Source organism: Carettochelys insculpta, chromosome 12 (genome assembly GCF_033958435.1).
Source record: "Carettochelys insculpta isolate YL-2023 chromosome 12, ASM3395843v1, whole genome shotgun sequence".
In the NCBI taxonomy this organism is placed as follows: domain Eukaryota; kingdom Metazoa; phylum Chordata; order Testudines; family Carettochelyidae; genus Carettochelys; species Carettochelys insculpta.
The window spans coordinates 5859518-5876677 of NC_134148.1; the positions used below are offsets into that span (position 1 = coordinate 5859518).

The 17160-nt window shown below is 55.8% G+C and overlaps 1 protein-coding gene across 2 annotated transcripts in view; it reads right to left on the minus strand.

Moving 5' to 3' along the window:
* The window catches only part of CSPG4 (chondroitin sulfate proteoglycan 4), an 85401-nt gene that overhangs the window by 18656 nt on the left and 49585 nt on the right, over positions 1–17160 (minus strand). For both annotated transcript variants that reach the window (XM_075006887.1, XM_075006888.1), the window contains exons 2-5: positions 14511–14674; positions 6318–9902; positions 4478–4957; positions 3694–3867 (exon numbers count right to left, since the gene is read on the minus strand). In XM_075006887.1, coding sequence (XP_074862988.1) covers positions 3694–3867; positions 4478–4957; positions 6318–9902; positions 14511–14674 — 4403 coding nt within the window. The remainder of the gene's footprint in view (positions 1–3693; positions 3868–4477; positions 4958–6317; positions 9903–14510; positions 14675–17160) is intronic.

Here is a 17160-nt window from a genome sequence, read left to right on the forward strand (position 1 = left end):
CCTGGTCCGTAGCACCTGGGAGAGGAGGGTCTGCGTGAGCTTAGCAGCAAAGGGCGTAAAAGGCTCTGTGACTACAGGAAGCCCCTCCAGCTGCCTGTGTCAGTGGTGCTGAAGCTTACTGGGTAGCAAGCCCCGGCCAGCTCTGGGGAAGGAGTTCCTTTCTGTCTCTGGGGAGCTGGGGGCAGAGACCAGGAATCCAGCTGGGGTGAGAGCTGGAGCTGAGGGTGGTGCTTGGGTCAGCTGCCCAAGCCCAGGACTTCAGGCTCTGGCTGAGCGAAGGAGTTTGGCCTTAAAGGGCCAGCACGTTCTATACCTGCCCCAGACTCCTTACTGCAAGCCTGCTGGATGACCCTGAGCCTGGCTCCGTGCCTCAGTTTCCCCATCTGTACAATGGGGCTCACACCGCCATCTTCCTTTTCAAAGTGCTCCTTTAAATGAAATCTGCTAGATGGTGACTGTGCACACCGGCAGGCAGAGAGTTAAAGCAGTTTGTTGCCCACCACACAGCAAGTTGGCGGCAAGGTTGGCCCAGGAGCCTGGGAGTCCTGGCTCCCATTCTCTGGCCTTGCCTACACCCCCTCCCCATTCTCTCTCTGAGCTTTGCTTTTCACCTGTGGCTCAAGGGGGAGTTGGGGGGTGCTCAGCACCCCTGCAAATCCAGCCTCCGGCATTGAGAAGAACACAAACAGATGTTGTTAAATGAACCCTGGCAATGCTGCTGAATGTCCTTGCGTCAGGGCCAGGGTCTGGCCCACGGTCTCTGCTGGGCCAGGCAAAGCTCACCCACCATTTGCCCTGACTTGATGTTAATGAAGACACATCCCTGGGGACCTGGTGTCAATGACACTGGCCCACGGATTCCAGTCACACGGCGCCAGCAGGATAATGATCCTGGGAGCCTGGCGGGCTCTTATGGCAGCACATCGTTATGGATATACCGGAGCCTAACAGGGCAGGCCAGCATCATAACCCTGGGCACAGAGAGGAGCACAGACTCGCCCGAGGGTGAAACGCATGGCAGTGGCAGAGTCCAGAAGAGAACCTGGGAGTCCGGAGCCTCGCCTGCTCCAGTCCTTAGGAACAACCCTGCCCCCCAGGTGACATCATGCCCTGTTTTCCCCAAGGGAGGGAATTCCCTTCCTGCCAGGTCTCTTATGGATGGATTGACCTGCTGAGGGCAGTTTCCAGGGACTGGCTCAGGCAGGTTTGTGTCAGCACTGCAGACGCTGGCAGCCAGGAGCGAGAAGTACCCTGGAGTCGGGGCTGGGGCTTTCCAGGCACAGAGGCTGCAGTGGTGCTGAGTCGAGGTGTCAGGCCAGCACCGTATCAGCTTTCTGCCCTTAAATTCCACAATTGCTCCCTGGCTTGAGCATAGGTCTCCTACGCCCAGGGTTGTGAGCTCAGTCCTCGAGGGGCCCGTTTTGGGATCTGGGGTAAAACAGGAGGTGCAAATAAAAGAAAGGGCTGGTGCTCGGTGCGGGCAGGAGGCTGGTCTCTGATCTCCCAAGCTCCCTTCTGGTTCTATGGGAAGGGTAAATGATCGTCAAATTGCCACGCAGGGGCGAGTTACGCGAGGCAACCCTGCACGCAGAGCCAGGGGCTGCTGAGTGGGGCAATGCTGCCATCGCGTGGCCGTCAGCGGCACTGCAAGATGGAACAACAGGTGTCAAATTGTAGAATCCCGGGGCTGGGACAGACCTCAGGAGGTGACTGAGGACAACCCCCTGCCCGAAGCGGGACCAGCCCCAACCAGGGCTTTGCCAAGCTGGGGCTTAAAAACCTCTAGGGATGGAGATCCCACCACCCCTCTAGGTAACACATCCCAGGGCTTCACAGCCCTCCTGGGGAAATAGTTTTTCCTAATATCCAACCTGCACCTCCCCCTCTGCAGTTTGAGACCATCGCTCCTTGTTCTGCCATCCAACACCACCGAGAACAGCCTCTCACCCTCCTCTCTAGAGCTCCCCTGCAGGAAGTTGAAGGCTGCTATTAAATCTCCCCTCAGTTTTCTCTTCTGCAAACTAAATACGCCCAGATCCCTCAGCCTCTCCTCATAGGTCATGCGCTCCAGCCCCCCTCGTCATTTTCACTGCTCTTTGCTGGACCCGCTCCAATGCATCCACATCCCTTCTGTGAGGATGGGGGAGAACTGGGTGCCATACTCCAGACAGCGAGCAGGTTTTCTGACTCTCACAAAAACATCCCTGTCAAAGGTTCATTGGAAAATCTGCACAAAGAGCACAACTGCCTACGGCCAATTGCTTTTGGGTTCCCCGCCCCCGCTTGGCCCTGGCGCTGCCGGCAACCTTCCCCACCACCGCCGCCGCAGCTCTGGGCCCCTTGGACATGCTGGGTCCAGGGGCATCTGCCCCCGCCCCCGCCCATCGCCAGGCCCGATCGGTTTTGCGAGGTGGGCCCTGTCGCCGGGGCGCTGCCAGGCATCACTCCCCACAGGAACACGTTCCGCGCCTTTGTTCCCCCCAGCCCCTCGGGGGCATTGGCTCCTGTGCCGGCCCCCTGGCGTCCCCTGCTGCTCCTCTTGTGTTCCCAGGACACGTCTCCAGCCGTGGCAAAGCTTTGAGGTGCTCCCGCCCCTTGCATCAGTGACGTGCGCCAGCCTCAGCCAACCCAGGCCCCGTGCACGATTGCTGGTCGCCCCAGTCTGGTGCTCTGGGGCACACACCTACTTTACGCAGGGCTGTGGCTCCTTGCTGCCTTCCCCTTCCCCCTCCCGTTCCCGCCCCTGGCTCCCTCCCTGGCCTGGCTCAGCCAGCTGGTGCGCACTCAGGGTGCAGACTTGGGTGGAGTTACAGGGCCCTCCCGCTGAGTCAGACTGACCCGCCCAAAGGACTTAGGGAGCCAGCATGAATACCAGCCCCCCATGGGCAGCAATCAGCTGGTGCCCTGCTACCTGCTGCTCCCGCCTTACTGCCGCAAGGGTGCCTCCTCTGTTCCCCTCCCCCCACCCCGGCCAGCAGGCACAATGGGCAGAAGGACAGGGTGGGAACTGGCTCCCCGCAACCCCAGCACAAGGCCAGGTTACCCAGAAGTGACTCTTTCCCTTGGGCTGAGTGGGGGGGGGGGCTGAGCTGGTGGGGAGGGGGTTGCGCAGGCCTGGGGAGGGATGTGTGAGATGAGGAATGACACAGAGCAGCTGGGAGGTTCCCCCTTCCTGCACCGGCACCTTGGCAAGCCCTGGAAACCAGGCGACGGCGAGACAGGCCGAGGCTCGAGGGGCTGCGGAGCAGGGGGGGCTCTGTGTTCCGGTGGAGGGGCAGAGGGAGACAATGCTGGGCGGGAGGCCAGGGCAGGCTCTACAGTGGGGAGAGATTCCCCCGTGGGGTCTAGGCATTACAGGGGGGCGGGAGGAGCTGGAGATGTCTCAGGAACACAAGCCAAGCCGCAGGTGAGCCTAGGGGGCTGGGGTAACTGCCCACAGGCTGACTGGAACCTGGGACCTCTACAGGCTGAGCTAAAGGCCAGCTGGCTCTCAGCTCAGGCGGCAGAGGACGCTTATTCTTGCTCTGCGACAGGGTCCAGGTGCCACTAGCTGGGAGAGTGACCCGCACGCAGGGGTGTGAGTTACACCGGCCCATCGTCTTTTATCCCCGAGGAGCTGCTGCCTGGCGGGATGTACAGCAGGCAGCCTGGATCGCAGGAGGCAGAGGTGGCTGAGCTGCCGGGGGAGGTTACCTGCAGCCCGGCGTTGATGGTCACCGTGGGCCTCTGCTTGAGTGGGAGGATGGTGACGGAGATGGTCTGGGGCTGGCTCTGCCGATTGACCTCGGAGGCGTTGGCCACGACGGTGAAGCTATCGGCCAGGGACTTGCTGCCGTCGTGCACGTACTGGATGAGCTGCTGCCTCACCTGTGGGAAATGCAGATCTGAGGGGCTCGCCCACGAGAAGGCTCCTCTGGGAAGCCAGCAGGCAGATGGGCCTGACTGCTTCCTTGTGCTAATGGAACGGCTCTGGGGGTAGCTCCGGGCCTGGGCTCGTCACAGCAGGCTCTGGTGGAGCCGTGCAGGGAGCAGGGCCAGCTGCAATGGTGGGAAGAGGACAGAGGTGATAGGTCTCACACAGGCCTCCTTGCCTGAGATGTCCCCATGGGGGGATCCCATCCCACAGACCTGTCTGCACGCATACGCCTCCCCTTCCCTCCCCAGCACCCAGGGAAGATCTGTGCAGGGACCAAAGGCAGGAGGTGACTCTCTGTGCCCTGCGGTCGCTGAACGTGAAGCAGACGTGCAGCCCCTCGTGTGCTGTGTTGGTTCAGCGGCCTGGATCCCTGGGGCCTAGCTCCGATCTCACTTGGCCTGAGGGTAAATCAGGAATAACTCTGCTGGGATCTAGGGAGTTCCAGCATAAGGGGATCAGGACCAAGCCCCCGGGTTTCAACAGGGCACGAAGCCTCTCAGGATGTGTGACGGGGTCAGTCAGCTTCTGGAGCGACAGGCGCGTCTGCGGTGGGCTCCGTACCTCGTGCCAGGTGAAGAACTGCAGGCTGTCCTCTCCGGGCTGGTCCTTGTTCCGGATGACGCCGTGTCTCGGGGGCTCAGGCACCATGAACTCCACATTCAGAGCTGTGAAGTAGGCGCTGGGGACAGCCAGGATGTCCGGGGAGAGGGTTACGGAGCTCCCTTCTGCCACTGTGAAGTTGTGGATGTCCAGGGGGACTGAAACGGGAAGGACTTCCAGGTCCACCACAATCCCTTCCAGGGCCTCGGCCCCGCTGGCCATGACATCCACGGTGAAAAAGTCACTCCGCCCTTCGGGCCTGGAGGGCAGGTAGAGCACTTGGCCTTCATTGATGTCCTGCTGGGTGAAGGACTGGACATGGTCCAAGCTGGGAGGCTCATCGAAGGTATCATTGTGGTAAACCATCACCAGGAACCCCAAGTGCGGGGAGCTGGTTACTGAGTAGATAATGTCCTCAGGAGAGATGTCCTCATGGACCACCTGTGTAAGTGAGAGGGAGAGAGACAGTGAGTTGGCAATGCTGCCTTGATGCCATCCTGCCATGGGAGAGGCACTTTGTTCCTTCTTCTGTGAACCGGGTGTGACTCCTCCCCTGTTCACACAGGGAGCCTAACTCTTGGCTACACCAAGAACCAGGCCAGCTCCCGGAAGGGTTCAGGTGGGCTCCGTCTTACCCAGCACCACGCCCTTTACTCCATTGCCTGGTGCAATTCATTGCCACCAGTGCCAAGCGGGATCAGATGCCGCCATTCGGCGTGAACGTCATCGCACGCCCCCTGGGCACTGGTGGAAAGGGCTGTGCAAGGAGCAGGGTGGTGGCGATTCACGGCCTAGGACTTTTGTATGCGTTGGGTGCGGCTCTTCAGGCACCTGGCTCTAAGGTGAGACCTTAGCTCTGTAAAGATGGCATGGTGGGGTTCCATGCCCACTGTGCTTCATGACCGCCAGAGCAGACGTACGCAGATTACCGCTGCAAAGGTCGGGGAGCAGCCAGCCCCGATCACTCCCCTGACATCTGAGGGCCCCCTGGGCCTTCCTCTTCGTCACACATCATCAGTTACTGAGGTTCCTCAGAGCCAGTTGTGCCCCCAGCTACCATGTGCAGCACCTTTGTCACAGTGCCACTTGTGCAAACCCAGTCGGACCTCAGGGCATAACCTCCACAACAGGACCGTGCGGGCATAGCATAATTTGGACTTTAGGTGCTTCATGAGCAGACAGGGACTCGGTGTGTTCCACAGATCCCAGAAGGGGTTTGCGGGGCTGACAGTAGAAGCCTCTCTACACCCAGCCTCTACTGTCCCATCTGACGAAGGGGCTCATGCTCCAACCGCTCTGCTAGTCTATAAGGTGCCACAGGACTTCTCGTCATTTTTGTGTCCTATCTTATTACAAGCAGAAAGAGAAACTTTGATCTGGACACTGAAGAGCGAGGATAACCTGGGAATCTCACCAGGCAAAGGTCCTGGGTCATTCTTTGGGGTCGACCTGCACTTCAAGGGATACCTGCGCCATCTCCCTCTCTTTGGGAGCCATGCAGAGCATGGTAACCTCACCCTCAGCTGTTTTCAGTGGCACCGTGTTTTGTGCGAGGCAACAGTCACTGAGCATCAGCGCTCCCCTGGGAGCCACCTGCATTTGCAGGGTATTAGCCTGTGAATAGGATGCACGTGGTGGGAAAACTCATGCCTGCTTTAAGTGTTTCCCTGTGTTAAATTCCAAGCCCGTCCCGTGGGATTTACGAGCAGAATTTTATTATCCCCTGTCCTGTAGCCAGGTAGACACACAGTGGGAAGATGAATAAAAGCAATGGAAGGTGCTTGCGGGTGGTGTTACTTACCAATAAATAATCTTTCTTAATCGCAACCGCTTCTCCTTGGAAGACGTATATCTTCTCGTGGCGGAGGATGGTCAGGGGACTAGGAGGGGTGTCCAGAAACACTGTGATCTCCAGCGTGTCTTCCACGGCCACCTGATGAGCTGTCACAGAGAACTGGAACTCGTCCTTGGGACTCCTGCTGCTGTTACGCTGATAGATCACATCTCCTGCCCGCAGGTCCTTCTGGGAGAAGGAAGTCACTGGCCGGCCCCCTTTCAGCACCGCCCCCCACCTGGGCGGAGTAATGATCTCGAACAGGATCTCGTCGTCGCTCCTTATGTCCATGTTAGTCTCCAGGCTGAGGACGGAGGAGTCGATGGTCCCTTGGCTCCCTTGACGGATGACTAAACCAGTGTTGTTGACAATTTGGAGGTAGGGCTCTGAGGCCTGTACTTCCAGGAGGGCTACAATTTGGTGTAGGCCATCAGAGACCTGCAGCTGTATCCAGCCCCGGTCTGCTCCGGAATGGACAAAGAGAATTTTCTTCTTCCTCAGGTCATCTTGTGTGAAGCGATACACCTGGCGGCTCCTGTCGTCGGTGGAGATGATGCTCCCAAAGAGAATGTCCTTTCTCACCAGAACCAGCTGCGTGTCAGCAAATCCAGAGTCCTGGTCCGTGAAGGCGATGTCCTCGGTGGTCAGCAGGTGCCGCCCATTCCGCACCACGTTGAAGACCTTGTTCACGACCCGGACCGGTGCATGGTCATTGACGGGCTGGATGGAGACTCTGAAGACACCTCTCACCTCCTCCATGTCAGCATCAGCACTGCCCTCACCCTGGCTGATGGCCACAAATGGGATATCGTCCTCTATGGTCTCAGAGTCGTCGTGCTGGTACAGGAGCCTGCCCTGGAGGATGTCCTCATTGGTGAACTCTGTTATGACCTCCTCGTGGGAAGACCACTTCGATGGTGTCCTCCAGACCAGCTTCCCGTGCGTCGGCCCTTCAATCACCTCATACAGGTAGTCCATGTTGTTCAAACTCCTCACAAACAGGTGGTCCTTGGAGATGACCGCCTGCCCTCCTTCCAGGACAGACAGAAGGACATTGGTCAGGACAGGGGCATCTGGGTCCCCCCCAATGTTTATTATATAGGTGTACACAGGGGAATACTGAGGATCAGCAGAGACACGGAACTGGAAGGAGTCCTCGGTTTCTTGGGAGTTCCTGATCGTTGCACTGTAGCTTAGGTGATTTCTTTGCAAGTCCTGTTGGGTAAACCCAAAGCCCTCTGTCAGCCTGCTGCCAAGAAGTTCAAGGTTCCCCTTTTTGGGTGCCTGGATTATCATGTAGTAGAAGGAAACTGGGCCAGAGCTTGGATCCTCCAAGGCTGCTTCCATTTCCCTCGTAGTGATGTTTTGGTGCTGCTTGTTCTTCATCTGAAGGGGGACCAAGGTCTTCATTTTGATGGTGGCCTTCTTGATCCTGATTAGGAAAGTGTGGTTGGGTAGGGTCTTCTGGCCAACCTGGACCTCGAACCTCAGCTTCTCCATTACATCTTCCGGGCGGTGCTCAGGATCCTTGCTGAAGTACTGTATGCGCCCTTGCTCGATGTCCTGCTGGTAGAAGGACTCAACTCTCTTCCATTCCCCTCCCATGCTCCCGTGCTTCTGGACTTCGCCGTACCAGAGAGGCTCTGTGAGGCGATACAGGATGTTCACTCTCTGTTTCACGGCATTGGTCTCCACGGAGAGGTTGGCTGTGGAAATTGGAACAGCACTTCCCTGTGAGACAAACAAGCCGGTGTTGTTGCGCACTTGGATGTCGGGCTCTATGGCGATGACTCTCAGAGTGGCCACTGGGCTTCTTACCAAGCCGTCACTAACCTGGAAGATGAGCTGTAATGCTGGCCCGCTCTGGTGGACGTAGACCATGTTGCCTGCCTCCAAGTCCCTGCAGGAAAACTCTTCGGTGGGCACACCAGGCTTGAAGTCGTACTCCACATAACCTTCATCCATTCTCTTGCCACCAAGCAGCTGGAATTTGAGGCGGTCACAGGGCGTATCGTCATCCAGGGCCTGGATGATGTCTGTGCTTAGATGCTTTCGCGTATGCTCCAGAATCACCATGAGGTCTCCATGGGGGAAGATCACCTGCGGAGCATCATTGATGGGGTTGATTTTTATCGGCATCAGGTATGTCTGGCCTTGCCATAAGCACCCAGGAATCCCCTTTCTGGTCATGACAGTTACCTCCAGCACCAGATGATCCATGGGACCCTCAGAGCCATCGTGAACGTACTTGACTTTCCGATTTGCTATGTCTAGCAATGTGAACTTCCTCCTGTTCCTAGAGCTGTGGATGTCTAATTCCAGCTGGCCGTGCCTGGGTTCGTTTGTGACACTGAAGAGGACTTGAGACTGTCTGATGTTTGCCTTGCTGAGGTCGATTGTAGGTCGGGCGTGTTGCAGCTCCAGGAAGGCCACGCCTCCTTCAGCCACCACCAAGGGGCTGACGTGCAGCAATTTGGTGAAGTTAGTAAAAATGGGAGGGAGGCTGGGGTCAGGGTGGCAGGGTTCTACCACCGAGCCTAACGCTCCCTGCCAGACATCCGGAGGTGGAGTGGTGGACGGCTCGTCCCGTTCGTAGGTGTCCTCGTAATCTGAGTACTCCTCCTGCATCCTGCATCCGGGCGTCATGTCCTTTGTGACCAGAGCATCTTGCAGGCTCTTCTTCTCCAGGTTGACCCTCAGGTCCTCTATGCAGCCGACGAAGGAGCCATTGGCTGTGCTGCCCCCTGACGTGAAGGCAAGCCGGCGTTCCTTAAGCCGTCGAGAGGCGTTTTCACTCATGCCGCCGACGAAGAGGCTGCCCTGGAGATCCAGGTAGCTGTGGATGCCCCTGTTGGATGTCTTCGAAGCATAGTAGTCCACCAGGATCTCAAACTTGTAGATGTCCACGTGGAGCTTGATGTAGTGCTGCTGCTCGTCGCTGACAAAGACGTTGTTGTGCAGGATGACAGCCCCATTCCCCTTCTCCACCACCCCCCTCAGGCGCCCGTCGTAGATCTCCAGGTACAGGAAGTCGTTCTGCAGCCCCGACTGGTAGATCAGGGGAGCGTGCTGGACACTGGTCATTATCACAAACTCAATAGTCCCTTCTTCCCTTGCGCTCCACCCCGGGAAAGCGATGAAGGAGCGTGGGCCCACGAAGCCAAGGGGATCATCTGGTTCAGCAAAGAACTCCTTGCTGCACCCCTCTCGAACCTCGTGGAATGTCGTAGAGCCAGTGTCGGATGCCCATGGAGAGAGGACATCGAGGCTGTTGAACGTCGCCGTACGGAGGCAGCCTCTGAACGGCGAGCTGGACCCAGTAAGGTATGGCAACTCCAGACTGCCTGACCCACCCACATAGAGGCCGTACTGAATGTCCAGCTGCTGAAGGGGGCCTGGGATCTCCACAGAGGTGTTGAAGAGGCCATCCATGGTCAGAGTCATCCTACCGTCTCCCACCGACAGCTCCGCGTCGTGAGTGACTAGATTATTGAGGCGTGGACCTGCTGGAGACTGGATCGTCACTTCTTCTGAGCCCAGCTCAAGCCTGACCTGTAATGAGAGCGGATGGAGAGCAGAGTTAGAACCTTGGGATAAGCAGCAAGTTCTCTGGGATGGAGAAGGACACAGGGTGTGGCCCAAGAGTCCTTGTGCACTGACAAGGCCCCTCTGGCAAGACAGACCGTTGGGGCAATGAGCCACCAGGTACAAGTCACTAAGCCCTAAGTCTGCTCCAGGGTCTCCTGGAGACCAGCACAGCCCTAGGCTGGTCTTAGAATAATGACAACTTAAAGATGGCTTAAAGTTACCCTTGTTGTGCCCTCCCCTCTGCTTTGCAACACCCACAGCTCCACGGGGCTGGGAGATCCAGCCCTCTTTCTATTTTGAAGATGCAGCTGTGCCAGGATTGGCTGATATGCTCTTTTACTATGAGTCGAGCCTCGCAGAAAACGTTAGGGGTCTCCCCTGAGCCAACTACAACTCACACATCAGACAAAGCCGGTCCCTGTCCCACAGACCTTTCCACCTCTTCACTGTTAATACGAGAAGGAAATGAAATGCAAGAACAAGGCCGTGGCAACTGCACAGTTGCACAATTAAAATACATTTTAAAAGGACTCATGTAATGCAAAAGCATGGGGGGCCAAATTCCCCTCAAGTGTAAATGTGTAAAGCTGCCTTGCACTCAAACTTCGTCAAGTGCATGAAGTGGAAGAGCCAGAAGGCAGGAATTTGTGCATGCATGCATACATACAGGGATGGGAGTGTTACATCAGTGCTAGTGAGGCGAATTCAGTCAAGGTGGATGTGGCCCCCTTCTAACTGCAATAAGAAGATTAGAATACCTAAGGGAAAATTACTTATTGTAACAAGCCAGCCATTCCCAATCCCTATTCAGACCCATTCTGATGGTTGCTGGATTTGCATATAAATTCCAGCTCTGCAGTTTCACATTGTAGTCTGTTTTTGAAGGGTTATTTTTGCTCAAGTGAGGCACCATTCAAGTCCATAATTTGTATCCAGGGAGGCTGAAGTGTTCCCCTATTGGCTTTTGTACATCACCATCCTTGATGTCTGATTTGTGTCTCTTTATTCTTCTGCACAGAGACAGTCTGGTTTGGCCTATGGATATGGCAGAGGAGCATCATGGAATCATAGAACACTAGAACTGGGAGAGACCTTGAGAGTCCAGCCCCCTGCAGGACCACGCACTGTCTAGACCACCCCTGATAGATGTCTATCTAACCTGCTCTTAAATGTCTCCAGCGATGGAGATTCCACAGCGATGGAGATTCCACAGTGCAGGACCACGCACTGTCTAGACCACCCCTGATAGATGTCTATCTAACCTGCTCTTAAATGTCTCCAGCGATGGAGATTCCACAGCCTCTGTAGGCAATTTATTCCAGTGGTTAACTATCCTGACAGTTAGGAAGTTTTTCCTAATATCCAACCTAAACCTCCCTTGCTGCAGTTTAAGTCTCATCCTATTCTCACAGGCCAAGAAGAATAATTTTTCTCCCTCCTCCTTGTAACGCTCTTTTAAGGACTTGAAAACCGCCACCACATCCCCTCTCAGTCTTCCCTTTTCTAACCTAACAAGCCCAACGCTTTCAATCGTCCCTCATCGCTCATGTTCTCTAGACCTTTAATCGTTCTTGTTGCTCTTCTCTGGACCTTCTCCAATTTCTCCACGTCTTCCTTGAAACGTGGTGCCCAGCACTGGACACAGTACTCCGATTGAGGCCTACTCAGCAAAGTAGAGCTGAAGAATGACTGGCACATCTCATTAGTAGATGTGCAGGTGAACGAGCCCTTGATGTATGACCTTGTGGCTAGATCCTGTGGACACGGGGTTCGTGAGGAAGTGAGCAGCAACCCACGAAAGCTTACGGCCTAATAAATGTGTTAGCCTTTAATGGTGCCACAGGGCTTCTTGGCGTTTTTGCTGAACCAGACGAACCCGGCTACCTTTCTGAAATTACCATGGCTGCTTTGCCCATCCTGGATACACTTCCATTGGCAGAGCCATATAAAGCTGCTTAGTTAAGAAGGAAAACCAGGCAGAGGATACACAAGGGAGCTTAATGATGCTGCCTTAATGTCGCACGGATGCATTTAGTTGCATACGTAGGCACAGGGCGATCGATGGCCACGTAAAAGCTCAGCACTTACGAGTCACACCTCCTTGGTGCCCCCCAGTGCAGAAAGGGCGGTAACACTGGGGGCGCTGTTGATCGCTATTGGCGAGTGCTGGCTTTTGGATGGTAGCTGCTGTGACCCTGCACACATACATGGACAGCCCAGGTAATTTAGCTGCAGGTATTTCTTTGCCCCGGCCTGTGCATCCTTCGAGCCACAACTCCGCAGCTCTGCTATCCCAACCATAAACTGTGAACCCGCCAACCCGCCCCAGTCCGGCTCTTCAGGCCAGCATGGGGGTGGAGGGGCGTAGATCCAAACTCCGCCCAGTTCCTGTGCCGCTGTCCAGCAGCACACGGAGCAACCAGAAAGCCCTGGGTGCCCCTGCGCAGGCTGCCGGGGTGAGCCAGTGCCTCCACAGTATTTCAGATGTGAGCCCAGATTCTTTCTGTGGAGGTCTATCCTTTGGGGTCCTCCCACCCGCCTCCCTGGGCCTGGCTCAGTGGCTCCCATTTGGGCTCCTGTCTTGAGTAAGACAGAGGGGGGCAGGGACCTTCGGTGGCTGCAGGGCTGTATCTCCCCCTCCCACGCAGGGGAGACCAGCCTCGTGCTGACTCTCCATTCCTGCTGCCCTCAGCGCCAGGGGCTGGCTTGGCTCTGCTCCATAACCATCGCTCTCCCTGCCCGCCGGCAAAATAGCAGCCTGGGCCTCCTCAGCCGCGGGGTACCGTTCCCACGACAAGCCACCTCGGAGCCAGGCTAAGTAGGTGGTTTGGAGGAAGGACCATGATGGACGAGGGGGGCAGGAGCTCTCCTGCCAGATGGCTTCCATGAGAGAAACCTCACCCATTGTCTCTCTGGCGCTGCAGCCGGCCTGGCTCTGTGACCCACGGGGCAGCCTGGGAGACTCCCTTGGGCCTGGGGAGTGTGTGTGTGTGGCAGGGGGAGGGAACGTGCAGGGGACCCTCCTCCCTGTTCTTTCGCTGTGACAGACCTTGGTACAACCACCCAGACGGGTAGCTCACCCCTCGGCCCCACTCACTCACAAGAGGTGCGGTTTGAGCACTGGGCTCTCAGGCTGGGGCTGCGCAGCCTCCCGACGGTAGCTGGGTGTCGGGGAGGCAGGTGGGCTTGGCTGAAGGGCTTGCAGAGCTCAGGGGAGGGATGCTACAGGCTCCATCTCCACCACAACTGGGGCTGTGGCACAGCTCCTGATCAGCAGCCAACAGCGCCACCTGCCCTCAGCAGCACAGACACACTGGGCATTGCAAAGACCCACTCTTCCCTCCCTGAGGCTCCCTTCCTGAGCTGGCTGTTTCCAGGGCCTCCCCCTTCTGCATGTGCTGTTCCTCCAGCTGGGAGCCCTTTCCCTTAGACGACCCTCCTAGCTCTGACTGCCAGGGGAGCCCCGATAGCTCTGACTGCCAGGTTAGTCCCCAAAGAGAGCACGTTGTGCTTCCAAACACGCCCCACGGGTGGGCATGGCTGCCCACATCACTCTGCCGGCCGTGCTAGAGATACATTTCTGTGTTAACCATTTTCTCACTGGAGTTTTTAATATTGTGTTAAATCCTTTTACATAGAAATTTTCTCTCTTTTCTCTCTTTTCATATAGAAAATCGAAACTTTGTCTTAAGTCTTTTTACACAGAAACTTTGTATCTTGTAGCCTAGTTCCCAGAAATAAATACGGTAAAGAAAACGTCTTTGTACCCTTATATATTTAGTTTGCTTAACTGATTGTCTCGTGGAGTGAATGAGATGTGAATGGAAAGGCATGGAAGACCAGGACCTTTGGGTACTTGCAAGGGTTGGAGAAGGTAGACCAATGAGAAGAACAATGGGACCTGTGAAGTGGACCCATTGAAAGAAGACTGGACGTATGGACACCTTGGGAGCCACCAGCAGGTGCCTGTGTTTGGAATTCCCACCCTCTTGGAAGGTGAATGAGACACCACCCAGAAGAAAGCACCACGGATGCATGTGACGGCTAACTGGTGTCGACCTGAAGGAGAGGGGGGGACACTATAAATGGAAGACACCTTGCAGAGGGACCCCGGATCTTGGCTTGTCAGCACCGATCCGGCTCGGCAGAAACCCAGCTCCACCCTCACCCCCATCTAACTCACCTGACCAGTGCAATTAGGGAAAGCAACTACCGGTAACACTACCACCACGGCGGAGTGTGCTTGTGTGTGTGTGTGTGTGTGTGCGCGCGCGCGCACAATGTATCACATGCTTACAAGCGTTGATTGCTCTACATGTTCTACCAATAAAAGTGGTGTTTTGCCTTTCCCTCCCGAAAAGATCCTGAGCAGCACTTTTAAGCGCAACAACAGCCCACGCCCCCTCCCAACAGACCAGCCTCCCTACTGCGCATCTCGCACCGGGTCAAATCCCAGAGTTAGCTGGCGCGGCCCCATTGCTGTCAGCCAAGCCAGCCCAGCCTACGCTGCGGCCACCGTGGGCAGCAGACTTGACCACGCCCATGCCGCAGGGAGGAGAAAGGGGTGCTGACCTGCAGAGTGCCGGAGCGGAGTTCCACCAGGAGATGGTCTGTCTGTCCTGCCGCCAGGAAGAGGAGTCCGCTCCGCTGGCTTGTGGAAAACTGCAGGTGGAGCTGGACTGTGCTGAAGGCCTCCGCCAGGGGCATCTCCACATGGCCGTCTCCAAAGAAGGACACTGAGGAGGAAAGAGAAGAGGTTCAGGGCCTGGCCTCCTGGCAGCTGACTTGACCACTGCATGGGGCCAAGAGACCTCTCCTCCTTCACCTGCAGAAAAGCCTCTGCCCTGTAGCCTAGCCACAGACCTCCCTTTGTGGCCCATCGGCCGTGCTCAAAGGTTGGCCATCAGGTGCTCTTGTGTGGGGCACTCTCCAGTCAAAAGGGTGGGCATGTGGCCAGCTGGATTGGGACTCAGGAGAGCCGGATTCTACTCCCTGCTCTGCCGCTGCCCTGTGCGGTGTTGGCAGGTTACCCCACCTCCTCCTGCCTTTGCTTCCCCTCCTGCTCCTCATCCGCCTCGGCTGTCAGACTGTCAGGTCTGGGACCCAGCCTCGCACCAGGGTTACCTCTAATTTGTCCATCCATGGGCACAATACATTTTGTTACGCGCACCGAGGCGTGTGCGGATGCGCACCTCCAGTAGAAACACACGCAGCCGGTGTGGGCGCTCTGCCAGTCAGCTGGAGAACACCTGAATCTCTTCTGGGCGCTCGGCTTACAGGGAACACTTCTCAGCACGTTGTGCACCACTGCATTGCAAATAACAAGTAACTGGAGGGATGCAGTGTCCTACCCCCTCGGTGCCAGCAGTCGAGACAGGGAGCTGGGGATTAAAGCCAGCTCTCTTCCCCCGGCAGCACAACGGTTTATTTTTCTCTTAGCTGGATTGTTTTTAACCTCAAGGAACCACTTAGGGGGCCCAAGTAAGGCGAGAGCTAATCTCCTCACTGGATTTCCATCAGGCAGGAGCTGCAGTACCCTCACCTTGCTGGCCCCTGTGTTATGGGGGCAGATAGCTCAGTGGTTTGAGCATAAACCTGCTAAATCAAGGGTTGTGAGCTCAATCCTTGAGGAGACTGTTTAATGATTGGGGCAACAAATGGCAGGGGTGATGCTTGGCCTTGCCAAGAGGGCAGCAGACTGGACTAGATGACTGCCTGAGGTCCCTTCCAGGTCTAGAAGACATGTATTTCCAATCATTTCACAGCCTGCAGCCTTAAGAACCTCTGGGAAAAACAAGCCCTGAGACAAGTGGAGAAGCTCACAGAATCCTAGGGCTGGAAAAGGCCTGAGAGGGGAGAAAACTTGGCCTCTGAGGACAGAACAAGAGCCAATGGACTTAAACTGCAGGAAGGGGGGTTTAGGTTGGACATTAGGAAAAAGTTCCTAACTGTCAGGGGGTCAAACACTGGAATAAATTGCCAAGGGAGCTTGTGGAATCTCCATCGCTGGAGATATTTACAGAACAGGTTGGATAGATGTCTGTCAGCGATGTTCTAGACGGTACTTGGTCCTGCCATTGGGGCAGGGGGCTGGACTTGATGGCCTCTTGAGGTCCCTTCCAGTCCTAATGTTCTGTGAATCCAGCCCCCTGTCCAAAGCAGGACCAACCCCAACTAAATCATCCCAATCAGGGCTTTGTCAAGCCAGGACTTAAAAACCTCTCGGGATGGAGATTCCACCACCTCTCTAGGCAACGCATTCCAGTGCTTCACCACCCTCCTGGGGAAGTAGTTTTTCCTAATATACAGCCTAGACTTCCCACACTGTACCTTGAGACCATTGCTCCTTGTTCTGCCATTTGTCACTACTGAGAACAGCCTCTCTCCAGCCTCTTTAGAACTCCCCTTCCAGAAGCTAAAGGCTGCTATCAGATCACCACTCACTCTTCTCTTTGGAAAACTAAGTAAGCCCAGATCCCTCAGCTTCTCCTCGTAAGTCACCTGCTCCAGCCCCTAATCATTTTGGTTGCCCTCCACTGGACCCTCGCCAATGCATCCACATCCTTTCTCTACTGGGGGGGGGCCCAGAACTGGAATACTCCCGATGTGTCCTCATCAGTGCTGAACAGAGGGGAATAAGGACTTCTCTGGATCTGCTGGAAATGCTCCTCCTCATGCAGCCCAATATGCTGCCTTCTTGGCTACATGGACACACTGTTGACTCATGTCCAGCCTCTCGTCCCCTGTAATTCTCGGGTCCTTTTCTGTTGCGCTGCTACTTAGCCAGTCAGTTCCCAGCCTGTAACAGTGCTTGGGATTCTTCCGTCCCAAGTCCAGGACTCCGCAATTCTCCTTGTTGAACCTCATCAGATTACTCCTGGTCCCATCCTTCAATTTGTCTAGGTCATGCTGGGCTCTGCCCCGACTCTCCAGCATATCTACCTCTCGCCCTAGCTTCAGACAAATCCTTTGCCGGGATACCCTTTGCAATGGTGCTCATCTTTATTCCTGCGGTAAGCTACCGCGGGCTATTATTTCGCATTGCTGAAGAGTTGCTGAATTTCAGCCCCAAAGCAGCTGCTGTTTGGTGATAAGGAAATATATTCTTTTATAAGCCTGGGTGTGTGCAATGCAGATCTTCGCTGCTATCTATTTTTCATATAAAAACATTCAAATAATTTGATTGCAAAATCAAACCCTCCAAAGTTTGCAAATGCTGGAA